The 13,999-nt window shown below is 35.5% G+C and overlaps 1 protein-coding gene across 1 annotated transcript in view; it reads left to right on the top strand.

The window, feature by feature from the left end:
• The first annotated feature begins 409 nt into the window (after window positions 1-409).
• The window catches only part of CCDC172 (coiled-coil domain containing 172), a 60,483-nt gene continuing 46,893 nt past the window's right edge, over window positions 410-13,999 (top strand). The window contains exons 1-2 of the mRNA XM_063101633.1: window positions 410-488; window positions 692-777. Coding sequence (XP_062957703.1) covers window positions 410-488; window positions 692-777 — 165 coding nt within the window. The remainder of the gene's footprint in view (window positions 489-691; window positions 778-13,999) is intronic.

Genomic DNA, 13,999 nt, shown 5'->3' on the forward strand with positions numbered 1-13,999 from the left:
GCCCAGACCCTCTCAGGAGCCCAGGCCCGGGGCCTCCATTTTTATTTGCCACCAGAGCAAAACGCAAACCCGGAGAGGGGCCGAGGCCTGGTGCCGGGGAGCTGCGCTCCGCCAGGGGAAAAGGCAGAACTTGAAACTGTCATTACAGCGCGTTGGGGAGAAGAACCGGGTTCGCAAATCGTAACACGGAAACCAAGGCCGAGGGCGGGTAGGGACGGCCGCGGATAGCGTCCCCGGACCGGCGCCCTGACTGCGTCCCGCGTGCGCTCCGTCCTCGGTGTGGGCCGGAGACGGTCTGTCTGGGAACAGCCCCAGAAGAATCCTTCTTTATTGTGCTTTCCAGGATCCTCAGACTCAGTTATAAAATATTGAACTGCCAGAAAAGGATCCGCAGGAGCCCGGGCCTGAGATGAGCTTAGAATCCCTGTTTCAGCACATCCTCTTCACCGAGCACCAGGCTGAGGAGAGTCGCCGTTTGATGCGAGAAGGTCAGGTCGGGGCGTCTCTGTCCTTTGCATGGGGTCTTTTGTCTTCTCGAGCTGGGTGCTGGGAGCAGAAGGAGATCCCGAGCAGTTAGGGGAGTTTGCTTTCCAAGTACTGGGACAGACAGCTGAAAGGTGCCTTATCAAATGCCACCGAAATGGGCACTTGGGAAAGATGGATGTGTTTGAAGATTTAATTTGTGTTACAGTAAGGTCGGAAATAACCAGATGTCGTGAAAAAATTAAGGAAGCAACACAGGTGCTGAGTGAAGAGAAAATCAAGCTGGAATCTAAGGTATTAACGTGTAGCGCACGCTAATTATCACTTGAAAAAGTCTTTAACCCGTAAATACACTATACTCCTTCTTTGCTGGTTAGTGTCATTCTATGTTACCTTGGTAATATTTAAAGTTCTGAATTCAGTGACACCTTCAGTTCTAATATGAACTTTCCCTAAAGAAGCCACTTAAAGTAATGAAGAATTCATTGTCCATTTTGTGGGATGGTCAAGGTTTTAAAAGAGCATAGTGTTATTGGAAGAATAAGTGTTCTACTTATTCAATTAGTTGGTCAGTATATAAATTTTGAATAATAAATAATTTAAGTGTGCTATGTTGATGTAACTATTGAATGTAACTTTCCGATGAGCCTCTCTGCCTTTTGTTCTTCAGTTCTCTGCCTCATTTTGGACACGTCTTTCATCCAAAAGTGTACTTTTTCCACTAGAATTTCTCTCTTTTATGTAGCATTGTGAAGTTCTGTTATTTTAAATAGGAGCAAGACAGTCTGATGGCTTCTTGGAGGATTTTGAAGGGTGGGTTGAATTTTGGAGAGGAAAAGAGAAGTAGCAGGAGAAAAACATTCGTGGTAGAGAGAAGAGGCAGATATGCCCCAGGCATATTGGGAGAAAAATCTATTCAAAGCAGGGGGCTGATATCTTAGAACAGGAACTAACTATTGCAGGTTTTGATCGGGGAGCAGTGTGATAAAAGTGGTTTTAGGAAGATCTCTCTGAGATAGGAAAAATTAGTAAGCTAAGAACATCATTTATGTGTGTCACAATGAAGGCTTTGCTATGGGTGGAGACAGATGTTCAGTAATATTTATTCAACACCTAACAAATTATTCAAGCAATGTGCAATGGGAAGTCCGTTTGAGGAAATCTATTTGCTTCAGATATGTTTTTAACTTATCACTGTGAGGAATTTTCAGCGTTCTTTGTGAGTAAAATAATCATGGAACCCTTCTCCACCTGGGGAGCTTCAGTTCTTCTTTTTGAGTCTTTCTTAGATAACACCCATAAAGCCCTCCCATGGACATCTTGGTAAAATTGTTTTATTAAACAACAATGCATACTTGTATTTGTGTTTGTATCCCCATTATTGTGTGAGCAATGTATCTTAAATTTTTTCTTACCCATATTTTATTCCTACTGGTTGTATCCAATGCCTGGCATATAGTATACATTAGTGTGTTGAATGAATTAATGAGTGCTAATAGTGTGACAGCTAACAGGGAGAATGCTGCTTTTTAAAATAGAATTTGGAACTATTGTTCTGTGAGACCCTAGCTCCTATTTTGCCTGTGAATAAGAGATAAACCTGCTGCTGTAAACAATGTTAAAAGCTGGTGGGATGGGAAAAGCATTAAGAATGTCATAATTAGCTTTTTTTTTTGCTTGGAAAAAAAAAAAAGATACTTTCAGGACTGGTTAACTAGAAGCTAATAGAAAATAATAGGCAAAATATGTACAACTAAGTAATACATAGCTAACACTTATTGAGCACTTACTATATGTTGGGCACTATTCTAAATGCTTCACCTGTATTAACTCCTTTAATCCTAACAGGAATCCTGTAATGAAGCTTCATCATTATTCCTCCCCTCTTATAGGTGAGGAAACTGAGAGGTTAAATGACTTGTCCATGAAATATAATATGAAAACAAACTACCGTAGTGAAAGTAACAATTGAGTAATGACAGCATATTTTATTAAAACAGATTTTTTGAGGTCATCTTGAACTTTTTCTTCATGAAATTCACATATAATAATATGTCTGAAGCTTTGCATCTGGTTTAGGGCAATATTTTTAAAAGGTTGCTTATGTAAGTTTTTGTACATTTTTCCTGGATTGGTGAAAATATTGACCTGACAGATAATAAATGTTTTTTAAAAAGCTTTCCTCTTTATGACATTTTCTTTGTAAAAGAAAAATACATTTGCTCTTTGTAATATTTTCTTTATTAGTAACCTGTTTTGCCTGAAAATGTAAATATAATTTGTTGATATATACACATACATAAAAAAATGTTGATTGAATTGTTTGTGCTGGAGAGAAGACAGAGCAAATCCCTAACATTGTTTAGAAAAACATTTGCTGAAATCACTAATTAATATAGGCTCATAAATGTGCTTAGCTTTTTAATCAGCTCATATATGTGGGTAATAATACAATTATAACTTATAATAAGGTTAACATATGAAGTTCACAGTTCACACAATTCTAATTTGTCATTGAAATAATCTGATTCATAATTATAGTCAAGATGGTATATGTGTGTCTGTGTCTGTATATAAAGATTTTAAAAGTAGAACCACAATTATAGTGTAAATGACTAATGGGAAGAACTGAAGAAGTAATCATAAATTGATTTCTTGTTTCTTTTATTCTTAGAGTTAATTATATGTCTGCCAATAACAATGAAAATATATTTATTTGAACATTTGACTTGGCATTTATTGATCCATTTATCAAGTAGAAGCAGCATAAGAAGAAACTAGAACATAATTTGAAAAGGGCACTGCCTGAGCTGTTGCACAGTGATACATTCAGAAAATATTTTGGACATTTATTTCAGTAGTTTCTTGTGGTCAAAAAATGTATTTAGGAAGTACAATATTCTTTTTTTTTTTTTTTTTTTTTTTCTGTTTTGTAAAAGCCAGGTAGCATGTAATTAGAACTTGAATGATAGCATTTGCCTTTCAAGGCTCAATGAGTCCTTTAAAATATGTGGTTGCAAAAGTCTCATATTATATAGTATAAGTACTTTGTGAATTGGACAGCTACAGTACGCCTGGTTAGGTTTTGTAATATGACAACAGAAAGATGAGAACATGCCCTGGATTTGCATTATTGCTTACCAATATTCTTAACTCTGATAGTCCAGGAAAGGTTTTATACTATTGATGAAAGAGCAAGCCAAAGTTAAGGACTCACGGAACAATACCAGTTTCTTTTAAGCATCTAAAAGAAATTCTCCTATTTTAAAAAAATGGCATACAGTTAAACTTTGGGCATTTGATTTTTATAAACATGTTACCTCAAGCCCAATATAATTCCACACTCTCTTAAGAGGGAGTAAATGGAGGAAAATCTGAAGCTATCCTGTTAATATTTGTTTATTTTTTTCTTCCCCAATTTTAACTTATTGCATAAACTTTATAGCAATAATAAAAGAATATTTCATGAATTTTTAAAGGAAAATTATATTGAAATAAAAAGTAACTTGAAGTGGCTCAGTTTACTTTTTTATTTCAAAATGTACATTTTTTTTTTAATTGGTAAAAGTTAGGATCCTTCCCAGAATAGCAGGCAAAGTGATATCCTTTAGCACTGTATTACCTAATAAGTGAAAGAATAAAAATCACAAATTATTGTCATTTATAATATTGAAGTGAAGTTTTGTAAACATGTTTAATAGACTTAGTTATTATTCCTGGGAGTATGACCTCAGAATTCCAAGTGCTGGATGTCATTGTTAAAAAGCCAGTTAATGATAACTTAAGAATAATTAATAAATCTCTAAAACAATGTGATTAAAAAAGCAATCTATAGAAGTTACATAAGTATGATACCATTTAAAAATATGTGAAGCAATAAGACATCTTTTGAGGGATATATAAATATATAGTAAAAGTATAATGACATGCATGGGGATGATAAATAGCACATCAAGATAGTGATTATCTCTGATAGGGTGGAAAATAGCTATAATCAGAGAAGGGTATATAGGGCACTTAAGCTACATGTAATGCTTTGTTTATAAATCCGGGAGTGGGGACACAGATGTTAGGTCACTTTACAAAATAAAAGTACATGTTAAAAGTCACAAAGTTATATTTTTGTCTTTTCACAAGGTTGTGCAACCATATTATATATAGCATTTATTTGATTTCTTTTTCACTAGCTAATTCCAGAACATTTTTATGATCCTCCAAAAAAGCCCTATAACCATTAGCAGTCACCCTCCTATACCCCTCAAACTCCACCAGCCCTAGGTCACAACTAAATCACTTTTTGAATATGTGGCCTTTTGTAACTGGCTTTTATCACTTAGCACATTTTCCAGGTTCATTCATGTTGCAGCATGAATCAATACTTCATTCCTTTTGTGACTAAATAATAATTCATTATATGAGGGTTCTTCAAAAAGCTCATGGAGTATTCATATTATCATTTAATTCTGTTTTTCCATGAACTTTTTGAAGTACCCTCATACATATACATATATATGTGAATATAACATTTTGTGTATCCAGTTAACCATTTGAGTTATTTCCACTTTTTAGCCATTATGAATAATGCTGCCATGAATATTTGTGTACAACTGTTTATATGAACACATATATTCAAATCTCTTGAGTATTCTATCTAGGAGTAGAATTACTGGGTTATGTGGTAACTTCACGTTAAACATTTTGGGGAAATGCCAGACTGTTTCCACAGTGGCTGCACTGTTTTACATTCTCACCAGCAATGTATAAGGTCTCCAGTGTCTCTATATCCTTGTCAACACTTGCTATTTTCTGTTTTGGGGTTTTTCTTAAAGCCTTCTTAGTGGGTGTGAAGTGGTATCTTATTGTGGTTTATATTCCCAGTTCCCTAGTGATACCAATATTGGACATCTCAGGTAATTATTGGCCATTTGGTGTATCTGTTGTTCACATGAGTTCCATGATTAATGGTTATGCTTGTGGTTACAGTTCTTTTATGAGGAGTCCTTGTCTCTGAGAAGTAGCTATCTCTCTTTATGTAAATAGAACTGAAATGATTACATTTCTAAATGATGTTAAAATATTATATATAGCATTTTTCAGATTTATTTTGCTCAACTTTGTTTTCATGATGTTAAGAAAATTCAAAGAATATTTCATGGTAATAGCAATTTAGAGCAAACTGTATAACAATATACCAGATAGCGTTTTTGTTTGCAGGTGTTTATATATCACAAAAGTTGTGCACTTTCTGTCTTGGATCCAAAAAGTGGGAAATCTACTGCACTGTTTCTAATTATAAAATCTTCCAGTGCCTCAATTCCTTTTTTTTTTTTTTAAAGAGCTACTCTAGATAGTTTAGCCTAAAATGTTAGAAATATTTTGAACAGAAAAAAATGCTTCCTTTCCAGGAACTAGAGGAACAATTCTCTAATTAAAGAACAATAAATTTGTGGCTCAGTATGCAGAAAGCATGAGATTAAAACTTAGTTTGCTGGCTTCATAAAACTATACAACACAAAAGAATGCATTTTTAAAAGTTTACTTTTTGATTTATGATTCCTTGGAAAATCAATTAGCACTGCTCCTCACTACTTCTAAATATCTCCAGTCACACACTGGATAATTATTCATTCAACAAATATTCATTGAACAATTTCTAAATCAAACCATGGGGAGAGGCCCACCCTCAGAGTGAGTGGGCACCCAGGTGAGTGCCCATCCCATGCACCAACCCTGCCAGAGCCACTGGCCCATGCCTTTGCCCCAGAGAGGCCTGCAACACTGACTGAGCAGGAGCCAAGGCAGCCCACCACATGTGCAACTACATTGATACAATAAGAGTCACCATCAGAGCCTACAGAGGAGAAAGTCTTTCCATTCATAGCCCATTCCAGAGTAATAAAAGAAAAAAGTGTCCTACCAGATGACCAAACATCAATGAAAAAATACTAGAACTACAAATAAATAAGAAGATATGACAGCACAAAAGGAATGTGGTAATTTCAAGTATCAGACCCTATTGAGCAGGAAACCCTTGAGATGTCTGAAAAAGAATTACCAGCACTAATCTTAAGAAAACTCAAAGAGATAAGAGAAGAATCAATTAGCACAAACAAGAAAAAACAGGATATGAAGGAGGAAATTTACAAAGATATTAATACCTTTAAAAAAAAGTAACAGAACTCCTAGAACTAAAGGATTCACTCAATAAAATAAAAAAACAGAAAGCTTGAGCAGCAGGCCATAGCAAGCAGAAGAAAGTATTTCAGACCTCAAAGATGGTCTTTTTGAAATACCCAGGCAGACAAAAAAAAGGAAAAAAGAATTTTTAAAAAATGAAAATTTAAGAGAGCTAGATGACAACCACAGGTGCACAAACATCTGAATTGTGGGCATTCCAGAAGGGGAGAAGAAAGGAAACTTATTCAAGGAAGTAATAACAGAAAACTTCCCAGATATCAGGAGAGATGCAAACCTTTGGATCTAGGAAGCCCAAAGATCCTCAAACAGATTCAATCCAAAAAGATCCTGTCCAAGACATATTATATTCAAACTGGCAAAACTCAAAGACAGAGAATTCTGAAAGCAGCAAGAGAAAGGCATCAAATCAACTATAAGGGAGCCCCCATGAGACTGACATCAGACTCAACTGTAACCTTACAGGCCAGAAGAAAATGAGACGATATATTCAAAACAGTAAAAGAAAATGATTGCCAGCCAAGAATTCTATACCCAGCAAGGTTATCCTTCAGAAATGAGGGAGAAATAGTATATTTCCCAAACAAAAATTATGGGAGTTCACTCCCACATGACTGGCCCTACAGGAAATACTCAAAGGTGTCCTGCATCCAGAATCTGAGAAACAATAATCACTATTACAGATGTACAAGAAAGTCCAAAACCCACCATTAAAACCAAAATGCAAATGACAAAGACTAAGAAGCTAAATCATGTCACCTCAAAAATCCAACTAACATTGAAGATGAAAAGTAACAGGGGAAGAAAGGAACAGATGATATTTAAAACATCAAAAAGCAGTATAATGACAGGAGAAAAGTAATACTTGTCAATAACAATCCTAAATGTAAATGGATTAAACTCTCCATTCAAAAGACACAGACTGACTGATTAGATTAGAAAGCTAAACCCAACTATATGTTGTCTTCAAGAGACCCACTTTATCTATAAAGACACACATAAACTAAAAGTGAAGGGATAGAAAAAAAATATGCCCTGCACATGGAAACCAAAAACGAGCAGGAGTAGCTATTCTTATATTGGATAAAATAGACTTCAAACCAAAAACCATAAAAAGAGACAAAGAAATCCATTATATAATGATAAAGGTATCTATCCAGTTAGATATTTATGACATAACAATCATAAATATGTATGCACCCAACGCTGGAGCACCCAGATATGTAAAGCAAACACTCTTAGACCTAAAAAAGGAGATAGACTCTAACACGATAATAATGGATGATCTGAACACCCTTCTCTCAGCATTATACAGAACTCCCAGGCAAAAAAATCAACAAAGAAACAGAATTTAAACAACACCTTAGACCAACTGGACCTAGCAGACATCTACAGAACATTTCATCCAGCAGCTTCACAATACACATTCTTCTCATCAGCACATGGAACATTCTCCAGGACAGACCGTATGTTACATCACAAATCAAGTCTCAGCAAATTTTAAAAAACTGAAATCATTCCCAGTATCTTTTCAGACCACAATGGATTAAAATTGGAAATAACAAGCAAAGTTCTGGAAACTATTCAAGTGCATGGTAACTAAACTCCTTAATGACATATGTGTCCAAGAAGAAATTAAAGAGGAAATCAAAAAATTTCTTGAAACTAATGAAAATAAAGATACATCATACCAGAACCTGTGGGGTATTGTAAAAGCAGGACTAAGAGGAAATTTTATTGCAACAACCACTTATTTCCAAAGAATGGAATGACTCCAAATAAGTGTCCTAACACTATGCCTCAAAGAACTGGAAAAACAACAACCCTATCTTAAAAGTAATCAATGGAAAGGAGTAATTAAGATCAGGGCAGAACTAAATGAAATAGAGACACAAAAAATGATACAAAAGATCAATGAAACAAAAAGTTGGATTTTTGAGAAGATAAATAAAATAGACAAACAATTAGCTAGGTTAAAAAAAAAAAAAAGACCCAGATAACAAAAGTCAGAAATGAAAGGGGAGACATCACAACTGATACCACAAAAATATGCAGAATCATTAGAGATTATTATAAACAACAGTAAGCCACCAAATATGGAAACCTGGAGGAAATGTATAAATTTTGGGACACATACAAACTACCAAGAATGAACCAAGAAATAGAAAACCCAATCATGAATAAGAAGCAATGAGATTGAAGCAGTAATCAGCAGTTTCCAACAAAGAAAAGCCCAGGACTGGATGGCTTTACAGCTGAATTCTATCAAATCTTTAAAGAATTAATACCACTTCTCTTCAAATGTTTCCAAAAAATTGAAACAGAAGCCATTTTCCCAAACTCATTCTATGAGGCCAGAATGACCCTGATACCAAAACCAGATAAAGATATAACAAAAGAAGAAAATTATAGGCCAGTATCCTTGACGAACATGCAAATATCCTTAACAGAATATTAGCAATCAGAGTACAGCAACACATCAAAAAAATTATACACCATGATCAAGTGGGATTCATCCCAGGGATGCAACATGCACAAGTCAATAAAGTGATACACCACATAAACAAAATTAAGTGAAAAGAACCATATGATTATCTCAATAGATTCAGAAAAAGTATTCAACAAAATTCAACATCGCTTCATGATAAAGACTGTCAGCAAATTAGGTATAGAGGAAATTCTCTCCACACGATAAAAGCCATTTATGACTAACCAATTTCCAATATCATCCTGAATGAACAGGAACAAGACGAGGATGCCCACTCTCACCACTTCTATTTAACTAGTATTGGAAGTACTAGCCAAAGAGAAAGAAAGAAAGGACATCCAGATTGGAAAGGATGAAGTTAAACTGTTCCTGTTTGCAGACTACATGATCTTATATATAGAAAAACCTATAGACTACCAAAAAACTTGTAGAGCTGATTAACAATTTCAGCAGTGTTGCAGGATACAAAATCAACACCCCAAAATCAATAGTATTTTTATACTCCAGTTACAAACTTGCAGAAAAAGAAATCAAGAAAGTGAGCCCTTTTACAATAGTTGCTAAAAAAAAAAAAAAAAAAAAAAAAAAAAAAACGAAAAAAGAAAGAAAAGAAAACCCACAAAAAAACCTAGGAATCAATTTAACCAAGGGAGTGGAAGATCTACAATGAGAACTGCAAAACGCTACTGAAAGAAATTAAACAGGACACAAAAAGGTGGAAAGACATACCATGTTCTTCGATGGGAAGAATTAGCATCATGAAAATGGCCATTCTACCCAAAGAAATCTACAGATGCAATGCAATCCCCATCAAAATACCAATGACATTCTTCACAGAAATAGAAAAAGCAATCCTAACATTCATATGGAACAACAAAAGACTCTGAATAGCCAAAGCAATCCTGAGCAAAAAATAAAGCTAGAGGCATAACCCTACCCAACTTCAAATTATATTACAAGGCTATTGTAATGACAGCAGTGTGGTTTTGGCATAAAAACAGACACTCAGATAAATGGAACAGAATAGAAAACCAGGGAATCAAGCCACATACTTACAACCAAGGATCTTTGACAAAAGCAGCAAGAACATACATTGGGGAAAAGACTGTGTCTTCAATAAATGGTGTGGGGAAAACATCCATAGGCAGAGGAATGAAATGACTTGTACCTCTCACCATACACCAAAATCAACTCAAAATGGATTAAAGACTTGAAAATTAGACCCCAAACAATAAAATTACTGATGACTTTTTACTGATATGAATGAATTTGAATGTTATTTTTTGATATCATATTATAAAATGTACCCACATTTGGAAGATCTGCATAATTCAATAAAGCAATATTTTCCAAATGACTAATGTATAATGTTACAAAACTGTGCATTGATAAAAGATGCACTCAAGGCACAAGAAAGACTGATGGATTTTATTGTAGCAGAGAATGAAACGTCCATTGAAATGTTTTCAGGTTCCACGTTGCTACTAACATTTGAGGAACTGCCACTTGTTGAATTTTGTTGTAGTATCAAAGAAGAATATGCACAATTATTAGAAAATGGTATTAAAATCCTCCTTCCATTTCCAGCCACACATCAGTGTACTCCATGTACTCCAAACGAAAAACATATTGCAAAAGAATGGATAGAAGCAGATATGGGAATCTAGCTGGCTTCTGTTATGCCAGACATTAAAGAGATTTGTAAAAAAGTGTATACAACTCTTCTTTCTAATTTTTTTTTTTGTCTTGGAAATATCTTTACTTTTTAATTAAACTTTATGCTGCTTATTTAAACATGTAGTCAGTTTATTGCTATCCCTAAATGAATTAAATGTTTTTAAATTTTTCCAGTTTTTTTATTTGATACAGAAAATATTGATAGATACAACTCACAAAAACAAACAAACAGGAATCTCAGTAACTTTTGTAGACTATGAAGCAGTCATAAGACCAAAGAGAAGGCCCTCTCTGACTTCCCTATATAAAATAGCATCACCTTATCCCATCTCTCTTTCTCTCTCTCTGCTTTATTTTTCTTTGTAGCACTTACCATCTCTTGACATATTTTATATTGATCTGTTTATTATTTATCTCCCCCCAGTGGAATAGAAGGAGTAGAAATCTATCCATTTTGTTCACTGCTGTTATTCCCAGCATCTAGAACAATGCCTGCATCACAGGAGGTATTAAAAATTTAATAAATTTTTAATTTATTAAAATAATAAATTAATTAAAAAATTTACTCAGGCAACCACACACCCCGTGGTGCCAGCATGTGACTGAGCAGGTAGGCCTCGCTACTACCAAACGCCATCCCCAACTCGGCCGAGTGTGTGCCAACCAGAGAGGTGCCCCTGCAGAGAGGCAGGCCCAAGACCCATGGCAATCATGTGCCCCATGGCAATGGTGCATGACTGAACAGGTAGGCCTTGCTGCATCTGGACCCCATCCCCAGCCCAGCTGAGTGCATGCTGACCAAAGAGGCGCCCCCCCCCGAGGCCTGAGAACCACGGTGACCATGGACCCAAGGTGCCAGCACACAACCAAGCAGGCACTGAGGCAGCTGTGCCAAATTGCCAGCCCTGGCAGAATCCTAGCCAGACAATAGTGTTGAACCAGTGGACCATGAAATCCCTAGCCACAATAACTAAACGTCAAAGAAAAGGTACCAGAAATATGAAAAATCAAGAAAGTACACCACCAAAGGGTAATAACTCTCAAGCTCATGATCCTATAGAACAAAAAGCCCTTGAAATGTCTGACAAGGAATTTCAATCTAAGGAAACTACATGAGATACAAGAAAACTCAGCTAGGCAGCACAATGAAATGAGGTAAAGTATACAGGACCTGAAAGAAGAAATGTACAAGAAAATCAGTGCCCTGAAAAAGTGTAGAAGAGCTTGCCGAGCTGTAGAATTCATTCAGTGAAACAAAAAGCACAACAGAGTGTTTAACCAGCAGGCTTGCAGAAGCAAAAGAGAGAACTTCTGACCTTGAGGATGAGCTGTTTGAAATAACACAGGCAGACGAAAGAAAATAGAATTTAAAACATTGAAGAATATCTAAGATATCAGGCAACCTTAAGCACTCAAATTTCCAAGTCATGGGTATTCCAGAAGTGGAGGAGAAAGGAGATTGCATTGAAAACATATTCAACAAAATAGTTGCAGAAAACTTCCCAGGTGTGGAAAAGACACAGATCTTCAGATTCAGGAACCTCTAAGATCCCCAAATGTATTCAACCGAAAAAGGTCTTCTCAAAGACATGTTATAGTCAAATTGGCAAAACTCAAAGACAAAGAAAGAATCTTAAAAGCTGCAAGAGAGAAGCGTCAAGTCACCTGTAAGAGAGCCCCAATCAGACTAATATCAGACTTTTCATCACAAACCCTAAAAGCCAGAAAGGATTGGGATGATATATTCAAAATACTAAAAGAGATTGCCAGCCAAGAGTACTTTACCCTGCAAGGCTATCCAACTGAAATGAAGGGCAAATAGTATATTTCTCAGACAAAAATTGCAGGAGTTTACTACCACACAATCACCCTTACAAGAAGTTCTCAAGGGAGTACTGGGTTTGGTATCTGAAAAATAACTACCACTGCTGTAAAAACACAAGAAAAATCAAAACCCACTAGTACAATAAAAATGCCAACAATGAAGAGAAAAAAAAGTTTATCTACAACCAAAGAAACCAATAAATACAGAAGACAAACAGAAAATCAGAAAGAAAGGAGCAAAAGACACTTAAGACATCCCCACAAAAACCAATAAAATTTTAGGAGTAAATCAACACTTTTCAGTAACAACTCTTAATGTAGAAGGATTAAATTCCCCAATCAAAAGACACAGACTGGCTGACTGGATTGAAAAGGTGGACCAAACTATATGCTGCCTTCAAGAGACCTACCTCACCTATAAAGACTCACATAGACTGAGAGTGAAAGGATGGAAAAAGATTTACCATGCAAATAGAAATGAAAAATGAGCTGGAGTAGCTTTTCTTATATCTGATAAAGTAGACTTTAAACTAAAAACCACAAAAAGAGATAATGAGGGCGACTACATAATGATAAAAGGATTCATCCATCAAGAAGACATAACAGTTATAAACATATATGCACCAAATGTCAGAGCAGCCAGATTTATAAAGCAAACTCTATTAGACCTAAAGAAGGAAATAGACACTAATACCGTAATAGCAGGGGACCTGAACACCCCACTATCAATATTGGCCAGATCATGTAGGCAAAGAATCGGCAGAGAAACACAATATCTAAACAACACTCTAGACCAATTGGACTTGGCAGATATCTACAGAACATTCCATCCAACAACCTCAGAATATTCATTATTTTCATCAGCACATGGATCATTCTCCAGGATAGATCACATATTAGGTCACAAATCAAGTCTCAACAAATTCAAAAAAATTGGAATTATCCCATGTATCTTCTCAGACCACAATGGATTAAAATTAGAAACCAATAACAAATGAAATTCTGGAACTATACAAACACATGGAAATTAAACAGCATTCTACTTAATGACATATGGGTCCAAGAAGAAATCAAACAGGAAATCAAAAAATTTGTTGGAACTAGTGAAAAGAATGATACATCATACCAAAACCTGTGGGATACTGCAAAAGCAGTATTAAGGGGGAAATTTATCACATTAAATGCTTACTTCAGAAGAATGGAAAGATGGCAGGTGAACAACCTAACGCTTCACCTTAAAGAACTAGAAAAACAAGAACAATCCAAACCCAAAGTTAGCAGGTGGAAAGAAATCATTAAGATCACAGCAGAACTTAATGAAATTGAAACTCA

The sequence above is a fragment of the Cynocephalus volans genome, chromosome 7, assembly GCF_027409185.1.
Source record: "Cynocephalus volans isolate mCynVol1 chromosome 7, mCynVol1.pri, whole genome shotgun sequence".
Classification (NCBI taxonomy): domain Eukaryota; kingdom Metazoa; phylum Chordata; class Mammalia; order Dermoptera; family Cynocephalidae; genus Cynocephalus; species Cynocephalus volans.